At 32.3% G+C, this 19,058-nt stretch overlaps 1 protein-coding gene across 7 annotated transcripts in view; it reads right to left on the bottom strand.

Annotated features, from left to right (window-relative positions):
• Positions 1–19,058, bottom strand: part of ADK (adenosine kinase) — a 528,728-nt gene that overhangs the window by 253,022 nt on the left and 256,648 nt on the right. For all 7 annotated transcript variants that reach the window (XM_053207898.1, XM_015067729.3, XM_053207897.1 and 4 more), the window contains one exon: positions 14,994–15,102. In XM_053207898.1, the coding sequence (XP_053063873.1) occupies positions 14,994–15,102 (109 nt within the window). The remainder of the gene's footprint in view (positions 1–14,993; positions 15,103–19,058) is intronic.

Here is a 19,058-nt window from a genome sequence, read left to right as displayed (position 1 = left end):
TGGAAAAGGCTAATGTCCCTTAAATGTTACTTGACAAATTCTTTCTTTACAAAATAGCCCCAAACACACAAAAGAATCACAGAACAACTTGCTGTAATTTTAAAAAGCAAATTAACCTATGTATCTGTCAGCTGTTTCTTTTCTACTTAAGGCAAAAATCATGTGTATATGTAAATATGAGATGGCAGAATGAGGTTTTCATTCACAATATGAACACTACACATAATGAAAACAGAATAATTCAAAATATTGTGTTTTGATATACTGTATACCTAAATAACTATTTTAGAAAAATGATAGCAGGATATAGATATTTACAATTATGTTTGAAATGAGTCAATTGAGCTTGAAGGAAGTCATAATTGGAAACCTAATGATAAGGTAGGTATTTTACCATTTTTTACTTGGTAGGTTTATTAAGATTTTTTTATGCCTTAGAAATACTACCAACTGCAGTAATAATAGTTATGGAAATTAACATGGCATGTCAGATATGGTTCGCTGATACCTTGCTTTAGTTCTCAGAAAAATGGCTATATAAGAATGGCATGTTTCAGGATTGCTGTCAGGATATGATAATTTAATATACCCAAGAGTACACTAAGTATTATGGAAGCATCTGTGAAACTAATAAGTCAGTGGACATTCCAATTCTTACCAATGTCTACACACTTTATAAAAAATTTCCCACAAAGTACAGTCCCAATTCAGCTCACATGAGGAAGAGAAAATGCTAGTCTACATGAAAATATCACACTGACCACCATGACAGACTAAAATAAAAATGACAGTAGGGAATATTTATAAAGGAGCAATAAAATTAAAAGGTCTTTGTTATATTAAGGTAGTTAAAATATACACACATTTTTAGAAGACAGAAAACAAATTACAGATATTTAAATGATGTTATAGAATTCTGTTTATTACTGGCCTAAAACCACATCATCTCACCACTGAGTCTGACTCTCCACTTTAATATATTTTTACAAAAATCAATTCTTAGTTGAAATAAGAAAGTAAATATATATTCACAATCAGAAAAGTTTTAGAAATTCAGAGTGGACATTTTTAATTATGGAACTGTAACTAGAATAAATATCAATTTAATTCACTATTTACTATGACAGAGTTTGTTGACTTGGGCTCCAAGAATTAGCAAAAAGTCTTTTGAAATCTATAAACTTTCAAAAATTAAATGAAAAATTTGTGAGTAAATAATTTTTTCTGGGAGAGTTCAAAACTAAGAAAAGATTAAAAACCACTACTCTTAGAATATCAAGCCACCAGAGAAATGCTAGCTATATTCACAAGTAAAATATTGTTTTAAATTTGAATTTAGTTTATTATAGCTGTCAAATGAAATAAATGTTAACCTTATAAGAAACCATGTACGTGTAAAAATATTTTTGAGGAATGAATAATGAAATATATGGCATTCTTTTACTTTACTATATGTGTATTTTCCTGGAAAAGTTGAACCAGGAAATTTTTGGTGTGTTATTTTACATTTTATATTTTATTTGATTGTGACTTTCTTCATATCCTTTAAACTTAACAATACTATAATAATACAGTGTGGTCTTAAATTCTTTATAGAATGAAGAAAGAAATACTTTCAAAAAGGAATATAAAAAATGACTAGAAAAATTTGTGCCATTCATCTGTATAGAGAAGAAGAAGAATGCAATTTGGAAAAGCAACAATCTATCATTCATAACATCTTCAACTATCTGGGATTTGCTAATGTCAGGACAATGTCAGAGAAAAAGACAGTCTGGATATATCCTAGAAGTCTAGAGGTTTCCCTCCAGCTTCTAGAAGCTATTTCCAAGGGGTAGAGAGAAAACACATGATGGACACAAGATGTTAGAGTAAAATGAGCCGTATTAAAGAGCTGTGAAACCTGTATGGTCTGAACTTGAGTCACAGCAATATGAATTTATATATGAACTTGCCTTCCTGAATAAGTACTGGAAGGAAGAAAACTGTTTTTTTCTTTTTCATCCCACTTTACCACATTTTTAAGTTTTTAAAAAACTTCATCTACTATATATCATCCACTCGAACAAAAAATTGGTATTTTAAAGAACTGACCCCAAAACATAGTTATATTGTATCTAGAACAAATAAGTGAGAACAAAAGCTTGAAAGACCCTCTTTAAAGTGTCTGCAAAAGAGAAATAGGTAGCAGCAAGAAATCAAAATAGACTTATTATGACTTCCATTACATATATCAAAAAACAAAGACATAAATTATTTGTCTAATTAGGAACAACTGTATCATTTATAATCATAATACCTGAATATCATTGAAATTATTATGACAGATGTAGAAATAAGACGGAATCCAAGGGCCATGGAGAATAACTGTTAATGGGTACAAAGTTTCTTTCTTTCTGTGGTGATGTGAATGCTCTAAAATTAGATTATGGTGATGGTTGCAGAATTCTGTAAATATACTAACAATCATCGAATTGTACATTTTAAACAGATGAACACTATGGTATATAAATATCTCATAAAGTTATTATGAAAAGATTAAAGCCAATTTTATTTATCTAGAATAGTGACAACAGAACATATGGGTTAAGTCATATAAGCTATAAAGCCTCTATGTGTACAGAAAGTATGTTGAAAAACATTTACACTTATACATACAGATACTAGACTGTTTATGTCCAGGTTATACACAATTCCAATGGTATGACAACACATAAAAATGTACACTGCCATCATAATGTCTATAAATTTTCCCTCTCTTAATCATGTTTATTAAAGAGATTTAGTAAATATTCCATCTTCCCAAGCAATTGCTGACTGGTCTGAAATATATAAATAAAGTAAATGGAAGTGGAAACATTTCAGTAGATGGTTTGTTAATTCATTTGGGGCTCTGTGTAAGGGCCTACTGTCTTAACAACTAAGTGCTATACACATGTTTATTTTCTTACCATTCTAAGGCAATTAGCACATAGTGTGGTTTCCAACTTCACATAAAACTCCAGGGCTTCATTATAACACCACAAGTCCAAAACACAAAAATGTCTAATATTTATCTTTAGAGCTCAAAACTTCTTTAACCAATACTATCATAGTTCTACAAAGTGAAAAGATTATTCTACTTCACTAAAATTAATCTTACTTTAATTTATTTTAAGTTTATTTATTTTAGGGAGCGGGGAGCAAGTGTGGGAGAGGGGCAGAGAGACAGAGAATCCCAAGCAGGCTCTGCACAGGTGTGCAGCATGGAGCCTGATGAAGGGCTCAAACTCACTAACCACAGGATCATGACTTGAGCCAAAAACAAGAGTCAGATTCTTAACTGATTGAGCCACCCAGAAGCCCCCAAAATAATCTTAGTTTAATATCCTATAGATTCCCTTTCCTTGAGTTTTACATTTGATAACTTGCCAAAATAAGACTTGACAAAAATAACAGGAATAAAAGAGTAAATCATACAACTTGGAGAATATAGCTATCTATAAAAATCACAAAGCATTAGTCTAAAAATCTCATACTGTTTTTAGCATTTAACATGCCCCCTCAAAAAAATTCTAGAGAGGGGCGCCTGGGTGGCACAGTCGGTTACGTGTCTGACTTCAGCCAGGTCACGATCTCGCGGTCCGTGAGTTCGAGCCCTGCGTCAGGCTCTGGGCTGATGGCTCAGAGCCTGGAGCCTGTTTCTGATTCTGTGTCTCCCTCTCTCTCTGCCCCTCCCCCGTTCATGCTCTGTCTCTCTCTGTCCCAAAAATAAATAAACGTTGAAAAAAAAATAAAATAAAATAAAAATTCTAGAGAAATCAGAAATGAATACAAATAGAATTTCTATAATCACACTCTCATTTGAAAAATTTTCTATCAAGAATCAAAGACTATCCCTATTAAGGAAGAAGTAAAAACACTAATCATTTGGGCAGCTCCCTGAACATTAATAGATATATGAAGAATTCTTTATAAAGTTAAAAACTAAATTCTAATGCTAACACCTAAGAAGCAACATAAGTCTTTTTCTTGAATCTCTCTGCACTGTATCTGAGCTAAAGAAAAATGTGTTTATTTACCACACAGTTTTGGACTTTACTTGAAAGTATACAATTTGGCACATAAAATTTTAAACCACGTTATGATAAAGATTTGGGTATACTAAATGTCAGGGAATTATACACAAACACGAAATGCTCAAAAGAGGGAAAATAAACCTCCACATATTTCTTTGCTTTATTTTTGAATTTATAAATATAATACTTTAGGTCACCTGCAAAGCTGTTTTCATATAAAGACTTAACAATTCATAGTAACCTCTAATGAAGTTAATGAAGAAGTACAGAACAGGATGGTTAAAAATACAGGAACAAATCCAAATGATGATCACTGACTTGACCAATATAATGAGAATTCCAATACATAAGAGTTGAAAAACTGCATTTAGAACACAGATAAAATGAAAAGTCTATGGTTCAACCATCCTATGAACTATATAGTTCAACCATCCTATCTTCTTATGTAATAATCTCAGAAGAATATTGTAAAGATTAATAAATTCCAAAAAAGTGTTTTAAATTCTAAGTGTTTCGTTAAGAATTGTGACTTATTAAATCAGTTGTCATTTACAAAATAGCTTCAATTTTTTAAAATTCCATTAGTTTACTTACTCTGCCAAAATATATTCATTATAACAGTACAACTTTCAAAAGATAACATTACAAAGCCTTTTTCCATGGTATAGTAAGATTTAAGGCAATGAGTTTAAGTTACTGTCCATAAGTTAGTAAAACTTTTCTATCTTCAACTGTCCAGATTTTTTGGCGGGGGGGGGGGGGGGGGGAGAGTATAAATCTCAAACATATATTTAAAGTAATAGTTATCTTTCATTTCTTTTTACATTACTCCAGTTTCTATTAGGTTACCATTATAAAAAAAATTCACTCACTTTCACTAGAACTTTTTTCAAATCTTTTCACAACAGAGCTATGAATATCAGATGATACATACTACATTTTGAGCATAATCAAAATAAATTTTAAAACTTCAACCAATTTTGACTTGTAAGCATATCTTTTGGTAAATATTACCAAAGGATAACAAAGTCTTTAAAAAAATAACAATTATGTTTTATTATACATTCATTCTAATTTGTCAACCAACATTCATAGAAATACTTCTAATATGAAAAATTGCAAATATATGATCTCTTCGACTAGATTTTTTACAATTTATCACAATAACTCATTAAAAGAACATTAGTTATTGCTTTCAAGTAACTGACAAAGATATTTAATTGTAACTGAGTCTAAATTACAGTTCCACTAAGATAAATTATTACTCATGGCATCACTAAAAATTTTAGTAAAAAATTGAATCAGGCCAAACAAAATGAGAGATATAAAACCCAAATAACTGTTACTGACTATTATTTGTATTTTATATACAAATACTCCTATTTCTTTCCAAATATGAACTCTCTTTCTTCCTTGGTTGTACACTTCTCCAAACCAGGATTCTTCCACTCATCTCTAATCAGACCTCCTTTTATTCCAGAAGCAAACATTAGTAACACTTCCTTTTAACACCCTACTCTCACAAAAACCCTGTTTCCCAAAATGGTATGATTCTAGGCTGAAAAGAGATAAAAGTGGTCAAGACAGAGTTATAAAATAAACATAAAGAGGAAAAAAGAAAGATCTGTAATCAGCCATGGGAAGTGGAAAAACCACAGAAAGAAGGAAATAAACATAGTTGCCAAAAGAAAATTGAAACTACAAGTTCTATATTCTTAATGATTGACAAAGTATGATTCACTATTCTTTCATTTAAAGTGCTGAATTTTCAGTCAGTAAAAAGGGGCACACATCTAGCTAAATTTATATAGAGTAAGTTAGAAAAGGTACTGAAACCTTTTGTTAAACCTATTTCTTAAATATCTGTTAATCTCTGAATTTAAAAGTTTTCCCATGATAAGCCTCAATTTGCAAGCTGATTAGTATCTGAAACTTGGAACCTTTCCTCAAAAAAAAATGTTATTAGAAATAATGCATGATTTCTATGCAAAATCACACTGTATTAACAATATAGTTTAAAACACTATAAAGGGCTGCCTGAAAATAGAAAAAATTACTACAACATTAGTAATTATACACAGTTGAACAGCTTTATTTTATTAGCTGAGAACTTTAAAAATTATTTTTAATTGATAAAATGATAACTGAAGAATTTTATAGAATCTAGAATAATAGTCTGAGAAGCTTATTAGGCTGAATCAACCTCAAACCCAATTTAAAACTTATTTCTCAGCAAAACTTGAAATTTTTGCTGTTACTTGATTACTCCTTACAATGATGACTTTGTCATTCTGGCTTTCAAATAGTTCAAGGAAGGAAAAATGAAATTAGGAGACAGGGAAAGAAAAAAATTAATGGGTTAACTGAGAACTAAATCTGCAGTTTGAAATAAATAACATGTTCCACAAAAGTCAGTATATAACAATGGACACAGAGATAAATCCTGGTTAAGTTATTAACAAGTTCAAATTCAAAGAGAAAGTTAGGGCTTCTTATAGAAAAAAAGAGTCATGTAAAAAAGGTAAAAGAGAAATCAGCCCGGGAATTGCAGCTTCCAACTAAGATGGAGAAATGGGGGAACAGATTTATACTCCTATCTTAAACAATTATAAAAATGGTTAAAAAAAACATATGAAACAATTTTCAGACACTGAATAATAATCAAAAAGGGGACAAAAATCACGTGACTTCTACAATTGTTCAAACTTACTCCCTGAACAGAGTTTCCAAACTGCAATCCAGACAGAGAGAGCCTTATGGAGAGTCATTCGTCTCCATTTGGGGAGGCCAAGGTGGCCAGCAAATGCAAGGACAGATACTGGACAGACCAGAGCTGCTAGAAGGAATAGGTATGAAATGAGAACTCTGGAGATCTGTAGGGGTTTCCCATGTGCATAAGGAAACAACCCAATGCCACAGTAAGAACGAGAAAAAAAAAAAACACATGCAATAAAATTAATAGACAAGAATATTTTTTTTAATGTTCATTTTTGAGAGAGAGAGCGCGCGCGCGCGCGCAAGCAGGGGAGGGACAAAGAGAGACAGAGACACAGAATCTGAAGCAAACTCCATGCTCTGAACTGTCAGCACAGAGCCCAACACGGGGATCGAACTCATGAACCATGAGATCATGATCTGAGCTGAAGTTGGATGCTCAACCAACAAAGTCATTCAGGTGCTCCGCAGTTTTTTTTTTTTAATGTTTATTTATTGATTTTGAGAGAGATAGAACCCAAGCAGAGGACAGGCAGAGAGAAAGGGAGAGAAATTCCCACACAGGGCTTGAACCCACAAACAGTGAGATCATGACATGAACCTACATCAAGAGTCAGACGCTCAACCAACTGAGCCACTCAGGCACCCCAATAGACAAGGATTTTAAAACAGTTTTTATAGCTACATTACCTAAGTTAAAAATGACAGATGGCAACATGAGTATGTAATGTACTCATGGCAGGAGTGAAGAAGGTCCAAATCAAACTTCCAGGGATGAAAACTATCATGTCTGAGATAAAAAATGCACTGGATGTGATTCATGGCATATTGTAACAGAAATGATTTTAAGACATAGCAATATAAAATGAAGAATAAAGAGAAAAAATGAAATGAGAATCACTAAGGTAAGGGACATTTCAAGTGGCTTAATATTAAATGGACTTTCCAAAAGTGGATGGAGGTGGGAAGAGAAAATATTTACAGAAAATTTTCTAAATTGAACAAACCACATTCACAAGAAACATAAAGAAAACTATACCAAGGTACATCATAATAAAATTGCTTAAACCAGTGATAGAGAGAAAATCTTAAAAGCAGTTAGAGGAAAAAAGATAGATAAGGAGAAACAATGGTAAGAATGACTTCCTTTCTAAAAAAAAATGCAAGGCAGAAGACAGTGGAGAAACAGGAACTGGATATATCCTCAAGCATGAAACAACAACAAAAACAAACATGATGCATTCAACAATAGTTTTTAAGACCATGAACATCAAGGATGAAAAACAGTGATCTTTGAGAGTTGCAAAACAATCTAGGCAAGCCCTAACATAGAATCGGCTTACTGCCTTGAGAGAGTTCCCAGGCTACAGCACAATAAGCAGAAACTGGAAAGGACAGAGAGCCCAGGGAGTTAAGGAGATAGAGTGGAGGGTGGGAAGAACTGGGTAGTTAGAGTTCAGAGGCAAGAATAGCAGAGAAGAGAAACTTTACAGAGAATACTGGAAACCTACAGTGGATTCCTCTATCAACATTCATCAGATCAGAGCCTGGGAATGAGTCATTCAAAAGAATTAGGGGGAAAAGGATTAGAGGAAACAGTACTTGGGGCACACATAATTCTGGGAATAGTGCCTGTTTCCACCATCTACAACATAATTAATGTGGCACTGCATAGAGCACAGGAAGGTCTCACTTCAGTAGTAGGGAATGTTTAGCTTTAGACCAGGGTCTCTTAACCTTGGCTGTACTGATATTTAGAAATGGATAATCCTTTATTGTGGAGTGCTGTCTCATACAGTACAGGATGCTTGGCAACATTCCTGTCTTATATTTACTAGTAGGAACATTCACTCATCACAATAATAAATATGTCCAGATTTTACCAAATGTCCCGAAGGGGGAAAATTGTCCCTGGTTGAGAAACCATTGCCATTAAAAGAGTACTACTCCGGACTCACCTAACAAATCATAAAAGCAAGACCCAAAATATATTGAATTTGCTCCAAGTAACATAACTGCATCCCAGAATAAACCTCAATAAAATTTACCAATGAAAACTAATGATAACTAAACATATAAAGAGAAAGGAAAACACAATTCTTAATAAGGAGGATAACTAACCACTCAAAACTATCCCAGAATTGACAAAGATGTAAAGATTAATAGAGAAAGATATCAAAATAGTTCTTTTAACTGTATTTTGTGTCCAAAGTAGAGACGAAGAAGAGATAAAAGACTCAATTCAATCTTCTAGATATGAAAACAACAAATAAGATGAAAAATACTCTGTATGGGATTAATGACAGTTCAGATATAGGAGATAATATTAGTGAACTAGAAGGCATAGCAAAAGAAACAATCCAAAGTGAAACACACAGTGAAAAAAAAGTATCCAAAAAAATGAAAAGAGTCGCATCACTGAGCTACGGAGACAACTTCATGGGTAATTTGAGACCCAGAGGTGAAGGGCAGCTGGGCAGAAAATATATTTAAAATAATGGCTGAAAACATTCCAAAAATAATAAAAATTATAAATCCACAGCTGCAAGAAGTTAAACAAACCCCATGCACCAGAAATATAAAAAAGAATACACTAAGGCACAATATAATCAAGCTGATCAAACCCAGTGATAAATAAAATATCTTAACAGCAGCCAGGGTTGGGGGTATGTGGAATGTTACATCCAAAGGAACAAAGGTATGGATGTCAGATTTCTTATTAAAAAAAACAATTCAGAGAGAAGATAGTAAAGCAACATTTTTCAAGTACTGAAAGACAAAAAAACTGTCAAAGTAGAATTGGCAAAAATCTCTTTTAAAAATAAAGGTGAAAAAAAGAAGTTTTCAAACATACAAAAACTGAAAACATTCATCACCAACAGACCCAAATATATGAAATGCTAAAAATGTTCTTTAGGCAGAAGGAAAATTATACCAGATGGAAATCTAATTCTAAGCAAAAGAATAAAGAGAACTAGAAGTGGTAATTAAATGAATAAATAGGTTTTTTAAATTATTGAAATCTCTTTAAAAGATATTTGACAATTTAAACAAAAATAATGTTACACTGTTTATAACATGAGTAAAAATAAAATTTGTCTGTTCATGGTATGTCAATTATATATTAATAAAGCTATGTTAAAAAAACAATTAAAATATTAAAAAAGGAAAATGCGTGACAGTGATAACATAAAGACTTGGAGAGGTGAAACTGAAGTATACTATTGTAAGGTTTTTATACCATATGTGACAGGATATAGTATTATTTGAAGGAAGACACGGCTCAGTCAGGAGAGCTTGTGACTCTTGATCCCAGTGTCGTGAGTGCAAGCCCCACACTGGACACAAAGCTTACTTAATTAAAAAAAAAAAAAAAATGAACACAGACAGTAATGAGTTGAAGATGTATACTATCAGCCCTAATGCAGTCACTAAAATAAAAAATAAATAAATAAAGAGTAAGAGATATTAACCCAATGATGGAAATAAAAATACTGGATTAACCTAAAAGAAAGCAGGACAGAATAAAAATAGAATGAAGGACAAAGAAGACAAACAGAAGACAAACACCAAGATGATGAACTTAAATCTAATCATATCAATAATCATATTACATGGGAATGGTATAAACATCCCAATTAAAAGACAGACATTTTCAGGCTGGATAAAAAAATAGGATCCAACAAAATCTTGTCTACAAGAGATGCACTTTATTTTTTTTAAGTTTATTTATTTATTTTGAGAGAGAGTAAGAGAGGGTGTGAGCAGGGGAGGGGTAGAGAGACAGGGAGAGAGAATTCGACATGGGGCTTGAACTCAGGAACTGTGAGATCATAACCTGAACCAAAATGAAGAGCCGGGCATTTAACCAATTGAGCCACCCAGGCACCGCAAAAGATGCACTTAAAAAATAAAGACACAAAATAGATTATTAGCAAAAGGGTAGAAAAAGATATACCAAGATATTAATAGTAGAAAAAAAAGTTGAATTGGCTATATTAATATCAGAGTATCAGACAGAATAATTAGTGGGGACAAAGTATAATACCAGGATTAAATGTTTCAAATGATAAATGGGTCATATAATTAACCCTACATCCTTATGGACCTAATAACAGAGCTTCAAACACATTGAAGAAAAATCTGATAGAAATGCAAAGAGGAATATACAAATCCATAATAGTAGTAAAAGGAAGATCTCTGGGAAATATCCATATTTAGAAAATAAACAATATGCTTCTAAATAATTCAAGTCAAGGAAGAAAGTAAAAGAGAAAGTAGAAAGTTTTACAAGCTGAATGAAAATGAAAACATGACATATCAAAATTTGTGGGAGGCAGCCAAATCAATACTCACAGAGAAATTTTATAGCACTAAAGGTCTAAAGCAAAAAGTCTCAAATCAATAAATTATGCTTCCACCTTGAGAAAGAAAGCAAAAATGGAGTATGAATGGGGGGGTGAGGATGAAGGATGAAGAGTAGAAGAGGAGCAAATTAAATCTAAAGTAAGCAAAAATAAGGAAATAATAAAGAACAGAAATAAAAACCAACCTGGACTCAGGTTTCCCATAGAAAGTGCTAGGAAATAAAGCAATATCTACAAAGAAGTACTTTGTATTACACCAAATAAGTTGTCATTTTTATATAAAGCAGTAAGAAGTAAATAAAATCTCAAGGAGAGAGAGAAGCTCTGAGTCCTTCCTTGGGATAAAAATGACAAAATGCAGCCAAATGAGGGATATCAAAATAAACAATAAAGAAATAGGAGGATGGAGTAAAATACTTGGTGGTGGTTGAGCATTTAACTCATTTAAATATAGAAACAAGACTGTAAGTATTATGGCTATAGAATAGAATGCAAATATTAAAACACTAAAAATGCAAAGATAAAATAAAATATAAGTATAAAAAATCAAGAACAGGATAAAATGCTGTGGGCTAATTTTCTCATTTTTCATAACATTAATATTGTTTTAAAAAGGAAATCCATAGTTTAGAAAAATGAATAGCTCCAATTTCCTAATTTTTTTCATAAATCTTTCCTAAATATCATAGCCTTAAAAAGGCTATTATAAGAAGTATTTCTTGCAAGAGAATATGATGTTAAGGTGAACAACACCTGGAATTTATATTTTCAAAAATACAATTAACTGTCACCGTAACTGTAATCCCTTATCACATACTAGGAAAAAACTGAGGAATTTGGTTTAAACATGGAAAAACTGAGTTTACATGCCATAAATGGAACACTTCCTATGAAGGTTAAAAAAATAGATGTAAACACTTACTTAAACCAAAAGAAAATATTGGTATATGCATATTCCATTTTAGCTTTTATCAGTGAAGTTTCTGATGTGAACTCTGCATTGTTAAGTTCACTGAATTATGTGACAAAAAAGACAATCAAGATTTTGGGTTTTCTTAATGCTCATGAGCATTATTTATTTATGGAATAGTGGAAAGAAGAGCCGAGTATGTAGATCTGGTTTATTTTACATAATGCACATAGATGTCTTAATTATGGAAATTTGTTGAATAGATACACTGAGCTGCTTCCTCAGGCCAAGAAATTTTGAAATGAAAGAGTTCCCAGAATTTCAACTTGTTAAACCTCAGCTATTTATGATGACAATGTGAGAAGACTGCTGACCCTACAGAACCAATATGGAGGAGTCCACCTAATTGGTTGAAATATGTATAGATATATCTACTCAATCTAAACTTGTGGTTTGAGGATATGCTAGGAAAAGACTATCCTGGATGTCTGGACCTTGAAGGAAACTAAAGGATTAAAAGAACTGCAGAGGTGTTATATTTAAGTGATGAATCACTAAATTCTACTCCTGAAACTAATATTACACTGTATGTTAACTAGGATTTAAATAATAACTTGAAACTTAAAAAATTAATTAATTTAAAAAATAATAAAAGAAATGCAGAACGTCTTTGTACACATAACATTACATTTCAGAAGAGATTTCACAGATTTTAATGAATAAGCATTATGGACTTAGTTAATATCAAAATAAATAGTTGTAGAGGGGTGCCTGGATGGCTCTGTAGGTTCAGTGTCTGACTCTTGGTTTCAGCTGAAGTCATGATCTCACCGTTTGGGGGTTCAAGCCCTGTGTTGGGCTCTGCAATGGTGGCATGGAGCAGGCTTGGGATTCTGTCTCCCTCTCTGCCACCCCCTCAAAAATAAATAAACAGGGGCACCTGGATGGCTCAGTAAAGCATCTGACTTTGGCTTGGGTCATGATCTCACGGTTTGTGAATTCAAGCCCCACATCGGGCTCTCTGCTGTCAGCGTGGAGCCTGCTTTGGATCCTTTGTGCCCCTTCTCTCTCTGCTCCTCCCCCACTCATGCTATCTTTCTTACAAATAAACATTTATAAACAAACAGTAAAAAAAAAAATAGTTGTAGAATATACAGCATCCCAGGTATTCCTTATGACTCTTATATTTTCAGAACGATTTTAAAATAGCCAAACTCTCAGCAAACTATCAACTTGCCTGGCAATGTAAAACAGCATTCCTTTTGCAAAATTGCTGAAATAGAAACTAAGGGCTAACAGCTCAGAGATATCAACTGGAATCCATTTTTGGTATTTGTTTCTGGCTGTTTATTTTTAACAAGTTTTAAAAATAATTCAATCTTCTTTATTAATTTGACCCAAACTGAGCGCTCTACATTTTATATAAACCTGGACTTATATAAATTGTTAATATTATAAAAATTTGAATTTGCCCAAAGTTGGCTACATGCACTATGGTACATAATTATTAAAAACTCTAAGTTGTTTGCAAGTTGGGTCTATACTACCATAAAAATTCCATTCATCCAAGCTTGGCCTATGTTAAATATACATAACTGTTTAAGACTGAGTGTTTCCACTCATAATTTGGAGTCCAATTGCTATATATCAAAATAGAATTATAATTATTTGCTAAATGTAGTTTTCCACCATAATATATTATCATACTTCATAGCCAATATAAATAACATAAATAATGCCAAATTTTAAACCAGGTGTTCTATGAAAATCAGATTTTCAAATGCATGATGGTTTGAAATAGCATGTAAATTCCCCTTAAAGAACCACACTACAAAACAGGCACCCAAGATAGTAACAAAAAAATGAGGCCCTTTAGAAAAATAAAATAGAAGATAATGAAGAGGGAAAATTTCTTAATTTTTGAAATGTTTTCTCACATACTGTCAAAAGAGCTAACATCCTGTATATAATCCTCTCAACGTAAGAATTTACTTGACATTATAAAGGGGTATGATTTGCCTTATAGAGGAATCAATAATAACCTTGTAAAGCCTAAAGCAGTGAACATAAACATGTTGTAGGAGACATTAACACTAGACTGAAAGAAATAATTATATTTTCAATAAACATGTTACTACTGGATAATCAATTTTTTACACGTCTTTGCAGCTGTTTCACAGCTCAGGTAGTGAATGGCAGCAGCTGTTATACCAAAACCATATATTATATGCATATGAGGTACTTCTAATTTCTCGTAGGTATCTACTTATTTGTGATCAGGCACATTTAATTCATATTAAATAAAAACAAGGTATTCATGGGGTGATTAATTCAGGGAAATTTTAGTACCATCTTATTTTAGAAAAGAACTCTTAACCAATTATTTTTATGTCAGAATATTTAATAATTCAAATTACATGCTGCCCTTATTCCCAGATTTAAGAGATTTGTCATGATCAATGTTTCTGAAATATTAAATTAAAACATGTCATAGTAATTACTATGGAATAAACAGCAATTAAGATTTTTTTAGGCAAATAAGCTCTGTTTGCAGTGAATATTTATACTACTACTATTTTCCCACACAATGCATGCATCATTTGCAACAAACAGCCTGAAAATATAAAATGTAAATTTTTAGAATTACTTCAAAAGATCTTAAGAAACTGATTTAATATGGAATTTGATACTTACCTAAGACACATCTATGTATAATGTATCCAAAAAGAGGTAGACTTGAATGTAAGTAATACAAATAATGTTACCATGGAATGATCATGTTTCTATTCTGTATTTATAATAATGATTCCAATATATGCATTGACATGGGCTAATAATTTGCAGGATAAGTAAAAGACAATTATTTAAAAACATATATCCACTAAAAAACTATACTTAACAGTGTAAATATGGACCAGAAATTTGAATTAGGTAAATACTTACTGCTATATAATAAACTCTTGCTTTTTGTACCAATGTCCAGTTTTTCTCCATATCAAGATGTTTTTCCTTCTTATAACAATTGGCAGCAGCAAGATTAGCTACAAGGGACCTAAGACAACAATAAAAAGCAATTAGGCTGTAATACGATAGTTAAAAGTTGTCATGTACTTCTATAAAATTAATTAACAATACATTTTGCAAATTTTGGTTTACATTTTAATTGTTAATTTTTTTAATTTAAAAAAAAGTTTTTTTTTAAATTTACATCCCAAATTAGCTAGCATATAGTGCAACAATGATTTTAGGAGTAGATTCCTTAGTGCCCCTTATCCATTTACCTCATCCCCCCTCCCACAACCGTCCCAGTAACCCTCAGTTTGTTCTCCATATTTATGAGTCCTTTCTGTTTGTCCCCCTCCCTGTTTTTATATTATTTTTGTTTCCCTTCCCTTATGTTCATCTGTTTTGTCTCTTAAAAGTCCTCGTATGAATGAAGTCATATGATTTTTGTCTTTCTCTGCCTGACTAATTTCACTCAGCATAATACCTTCCAGTTCCATCCACGTAGTTGCAAATGGCAAGATTTCATTGTTTTTGATTGCTGAGTAATACTCCATTGTGTGTGTGTGTGTGTGTGTGTGTGTGTGTATACACACACACACACACACACACACACACACACACACACACACACACACATATATATATACCACATCTTCTTTATCCATTCATCCATCGATGGACATTTGGGCTCTTTCCATACTTTGGCTATTGTGGATAGTGCTGCTATAAACATTGGGGTGCATGTGTCCCTTTGAAACAGCACACCTGTATCCCTTGGACAAATGCCTAGTAGTGCAATTGCTGGGTCGTAGGGTAGTTCTATTTTTAGTTTTTTGAGGAACCTCCATACTGTTTTCAAGAGTGGCTGCACCAGCTTGCATTCCCATAATTCTTAATTTTTTAATTGCTACACATTGATTTTATAAATGTAAATAAAATTAAATTTGTTTTGAGCACTTTTTGAGACTTCTCTGTTACCTTTGAGATAAATAGAGATATTGTTCCTTGTTTTAATACCACCTATTTTGAAAAACTGGAATTTGTTTCCTTTGGTACTGAAATGATAACATTATCCATTTCCTATATTTTAATGGTTTAAAATTCAGTTAGGAAATTAAACTATGTTGTTATGCAAAAAAAGACATATGAACATATGTACCTATATACAAAAACTTCAGTTTTTAACTATCAATATGTTATATACACTGTTTAACCTAATGCTTTAAAAGCCAGGTATGGGATTAATTTCACAAAACACACATATAAATGTAGGCCCTATTTACTATGACATATTAATTTGCAAACCAATACATTTTAAAGATTGGAGTAAATTAAAATTAATTTCTCTAGATGAAAACTCCCTATACTGGTCCAGTTTTGCAGCTGAAGAATCTAAGCAGGACACTGCATTTAAAATCTTGCTACAAGTGCCAGATAGTAATTTTGGTTATTGTACAACAAATACAGTTAATAAAATAATTATTTATGTTAAATACAAATCAATAAAAATATTTTCTTCCTCATTCTGATTCTGGAATTAGAAAATAACTTGCCATTTTTTTCACTCTCACAAGGGAACAGTTATGGTTAAAAAAAATAGACATATCATTTCATCACTTGAGATTTTTATAAAATGGTTGGTTCTTCTGTTAAGGAAAAAAAAACTAATTCCCTTCCAAAACATATTTCTACTCATCCATATGCCAATTGACTACTTCAGGATACATCAATTCAAATTTATGCCCGATTAAATGATTAAAAATAATAACAGTATGAATCAATATATTTATATGCAAATATTACTATATTACAAAGTTAAGAATAATTAGGCCCAATTTATAAAAAATATTTTATTTTAGAGGCACCTGGGTGGCTCAGTCAGTTAAGCATCCGACTCTTGGTTTCGGCTCAGGTCATGATCTTACGGTTCATGGGTTCGAGCCGAGCCCATGTCAGGCTCTGCGCTGACAGGGCGAAGCCTGCTTGGTATCCTCTCTCTCTCCCTCTCTGCCTCTTCCCTGCTTGCATTGTCTCTCTCTCACTCTCTCCCTAAAATAATAAACTTATTTTTTTAAGTTAATTCAACAGGGAGAGAGCGTGCACTCACATGAGCAGGAGGGGCAGAGAGAGAGGGAGAAAAGAAGCCCAAGCAGGTTCTATACTGTCAATGCAGAGTCTAACACCAGGCTTGATCTCACAAACTGTGAGATCATTACCTGAGTTGAAGCCAAGAGTCGGACACTTAACTGACTGCTTAACTAACCACCCAGGCACTCCTAAAACATATTCTAGTAGTCATGACTTTAGCAAAATTTTGACAGAAATAATTATACATAAAAATAAAAAGCAAACACTTGTGGTACCAGTTACTAACTTCTATTTTGATAATAAAATTACTCTTTGATAGTAAACTACACTATTTCTCTAAAGTGTAAGTACTCTCACTATCCAAGTGACTATGGTTCAGAGTTTGGAGAATGAGAACATGAATAAAGAAGAATATTGCATTATCCAAATTCTTTGGTTCCTGGGTTTTGGATAGTGATATTAAGAGTGATCAGCCCTATCTAAAACAATTTATCTAAACATATTAGGTTCTACAATTTAGTTGATAATAAGTTTGACAGTGAGAGTTTCCCCCTAGTTTTTCACTTCTAACATCATCTGAACATTACTGATCACCATAACCATAATATTAGTATATTAATTAAGCTTTTGACATCTGGGAGAGCTAATATGATCATAACTGCTCTTTAAAATACCAATTTAGCATACAAAAACAATTTAGCAATTTTATACTACCCCAAGTGGTATCAAAGGCAAAATCTGACCTATTTTTCACTAATGAGAAAACTATATCTGCATATTAAAGTTGTCTTTAGGAAAACTGAAAAGGGAAAAAGTATAAATAAGTATATTTCAATGTTTGAACAATAAATGGTTTTATTTCTTAAAACCTTAAAATGATCAAGTTCTCCTACACACAAAAAATAAAATTATAGGAAAAGTTTAAACATGGCTTTGGGACCCTAATTGTTTTTAAAAAGTTATATTTTTAGTTATTCAATAACTACTGGACATAAAACTGTCAGGTCCTTCACATACATTTGCTAAAGATCAAGGAATGCACAAACAACAAACAAACAAACAAACAAAAAACAACCAAAGGTAAGAAAGTGGAAGAAGGGAGCAAAGAGAAGAGAGAAGGGAGGAAATATAGGAAGACAAGCAGCAAATAAGAAAGGAGGGAAAGAAGGGTAAGAAAGGAGACAGGGAATGTAGGAGGACACACTAAATATTTCTAGGTATAAGGAAAGTAAAATTTCTAGTAAATCATTATTTAAAAAGAGATCATTGTTGCTGATTTTAACAATATAACAGCTAGAGAAGTTATTTTGCTTTTCCCTTGCAAAGGAGAGAAAAGATGCTGATGAGCAATATGGTAATAATGCAAGGATATACTGAAGAAAAGCCTCTGTGTAGCTGCAAAAGGCAGGAAAAGAACTAATGTATGGGAAGTTCCTGAGAGATCTATTTCAAGTTCATAGAAAGAAGAATTTTCTAAAAAGTAAAGTTGCATAAAAATGTAATGGATTGTTTTCTGAGTGGTGCGTTATCCATGACTGAAGTTGTTTGATATGGATAGATGACTGTTTGCCAGAAATGCTTTAGATGACCTAGTTCGTAGGACACTGGATATAATGGAGTATTTTATATATGTTGCAAAATACATGTGTCTATATGTCTATGTATCTGAATATTCCAATCTAAGGATATGGTGAAAAGATCATTCATTCTTTTCATACCAGTTTCAGCAAGAAACTAGCTACAAGACATTAAATGAAATGTTTTCCTTATTTTCCTTTTCTGATCTTAATTATAAAAATTAGAGACTGAAATTGATAGTCCCAAAAATTTCATTCCAGGGGTGCCTGGGTGCTCAGTGGGTTGAGCTTCAGACTTTTGACTTCCACTCAAGTCATGATCTCACAGTTTGTGGGT

This window comes from Acinonyx jubatus, chromosome D2 (assembly GCF_027475565.1).
Source record: "Acinonyx jubatus isolate Ajub_Pintada_27869175 chromosome D2, VMU_Ajub_asm_v1.0, whole genome shotgun sequence".
NCBI lineage: Eukaryota > Metazoa > Chordata > Mammalia > Carnivora > Felidae > Acinonyx > Acinonyx jubatus.
Note: the sequence above shows the minus strand (reverse complement) of the source record. Positions and strands in the feature narration are given on the sequence as shown.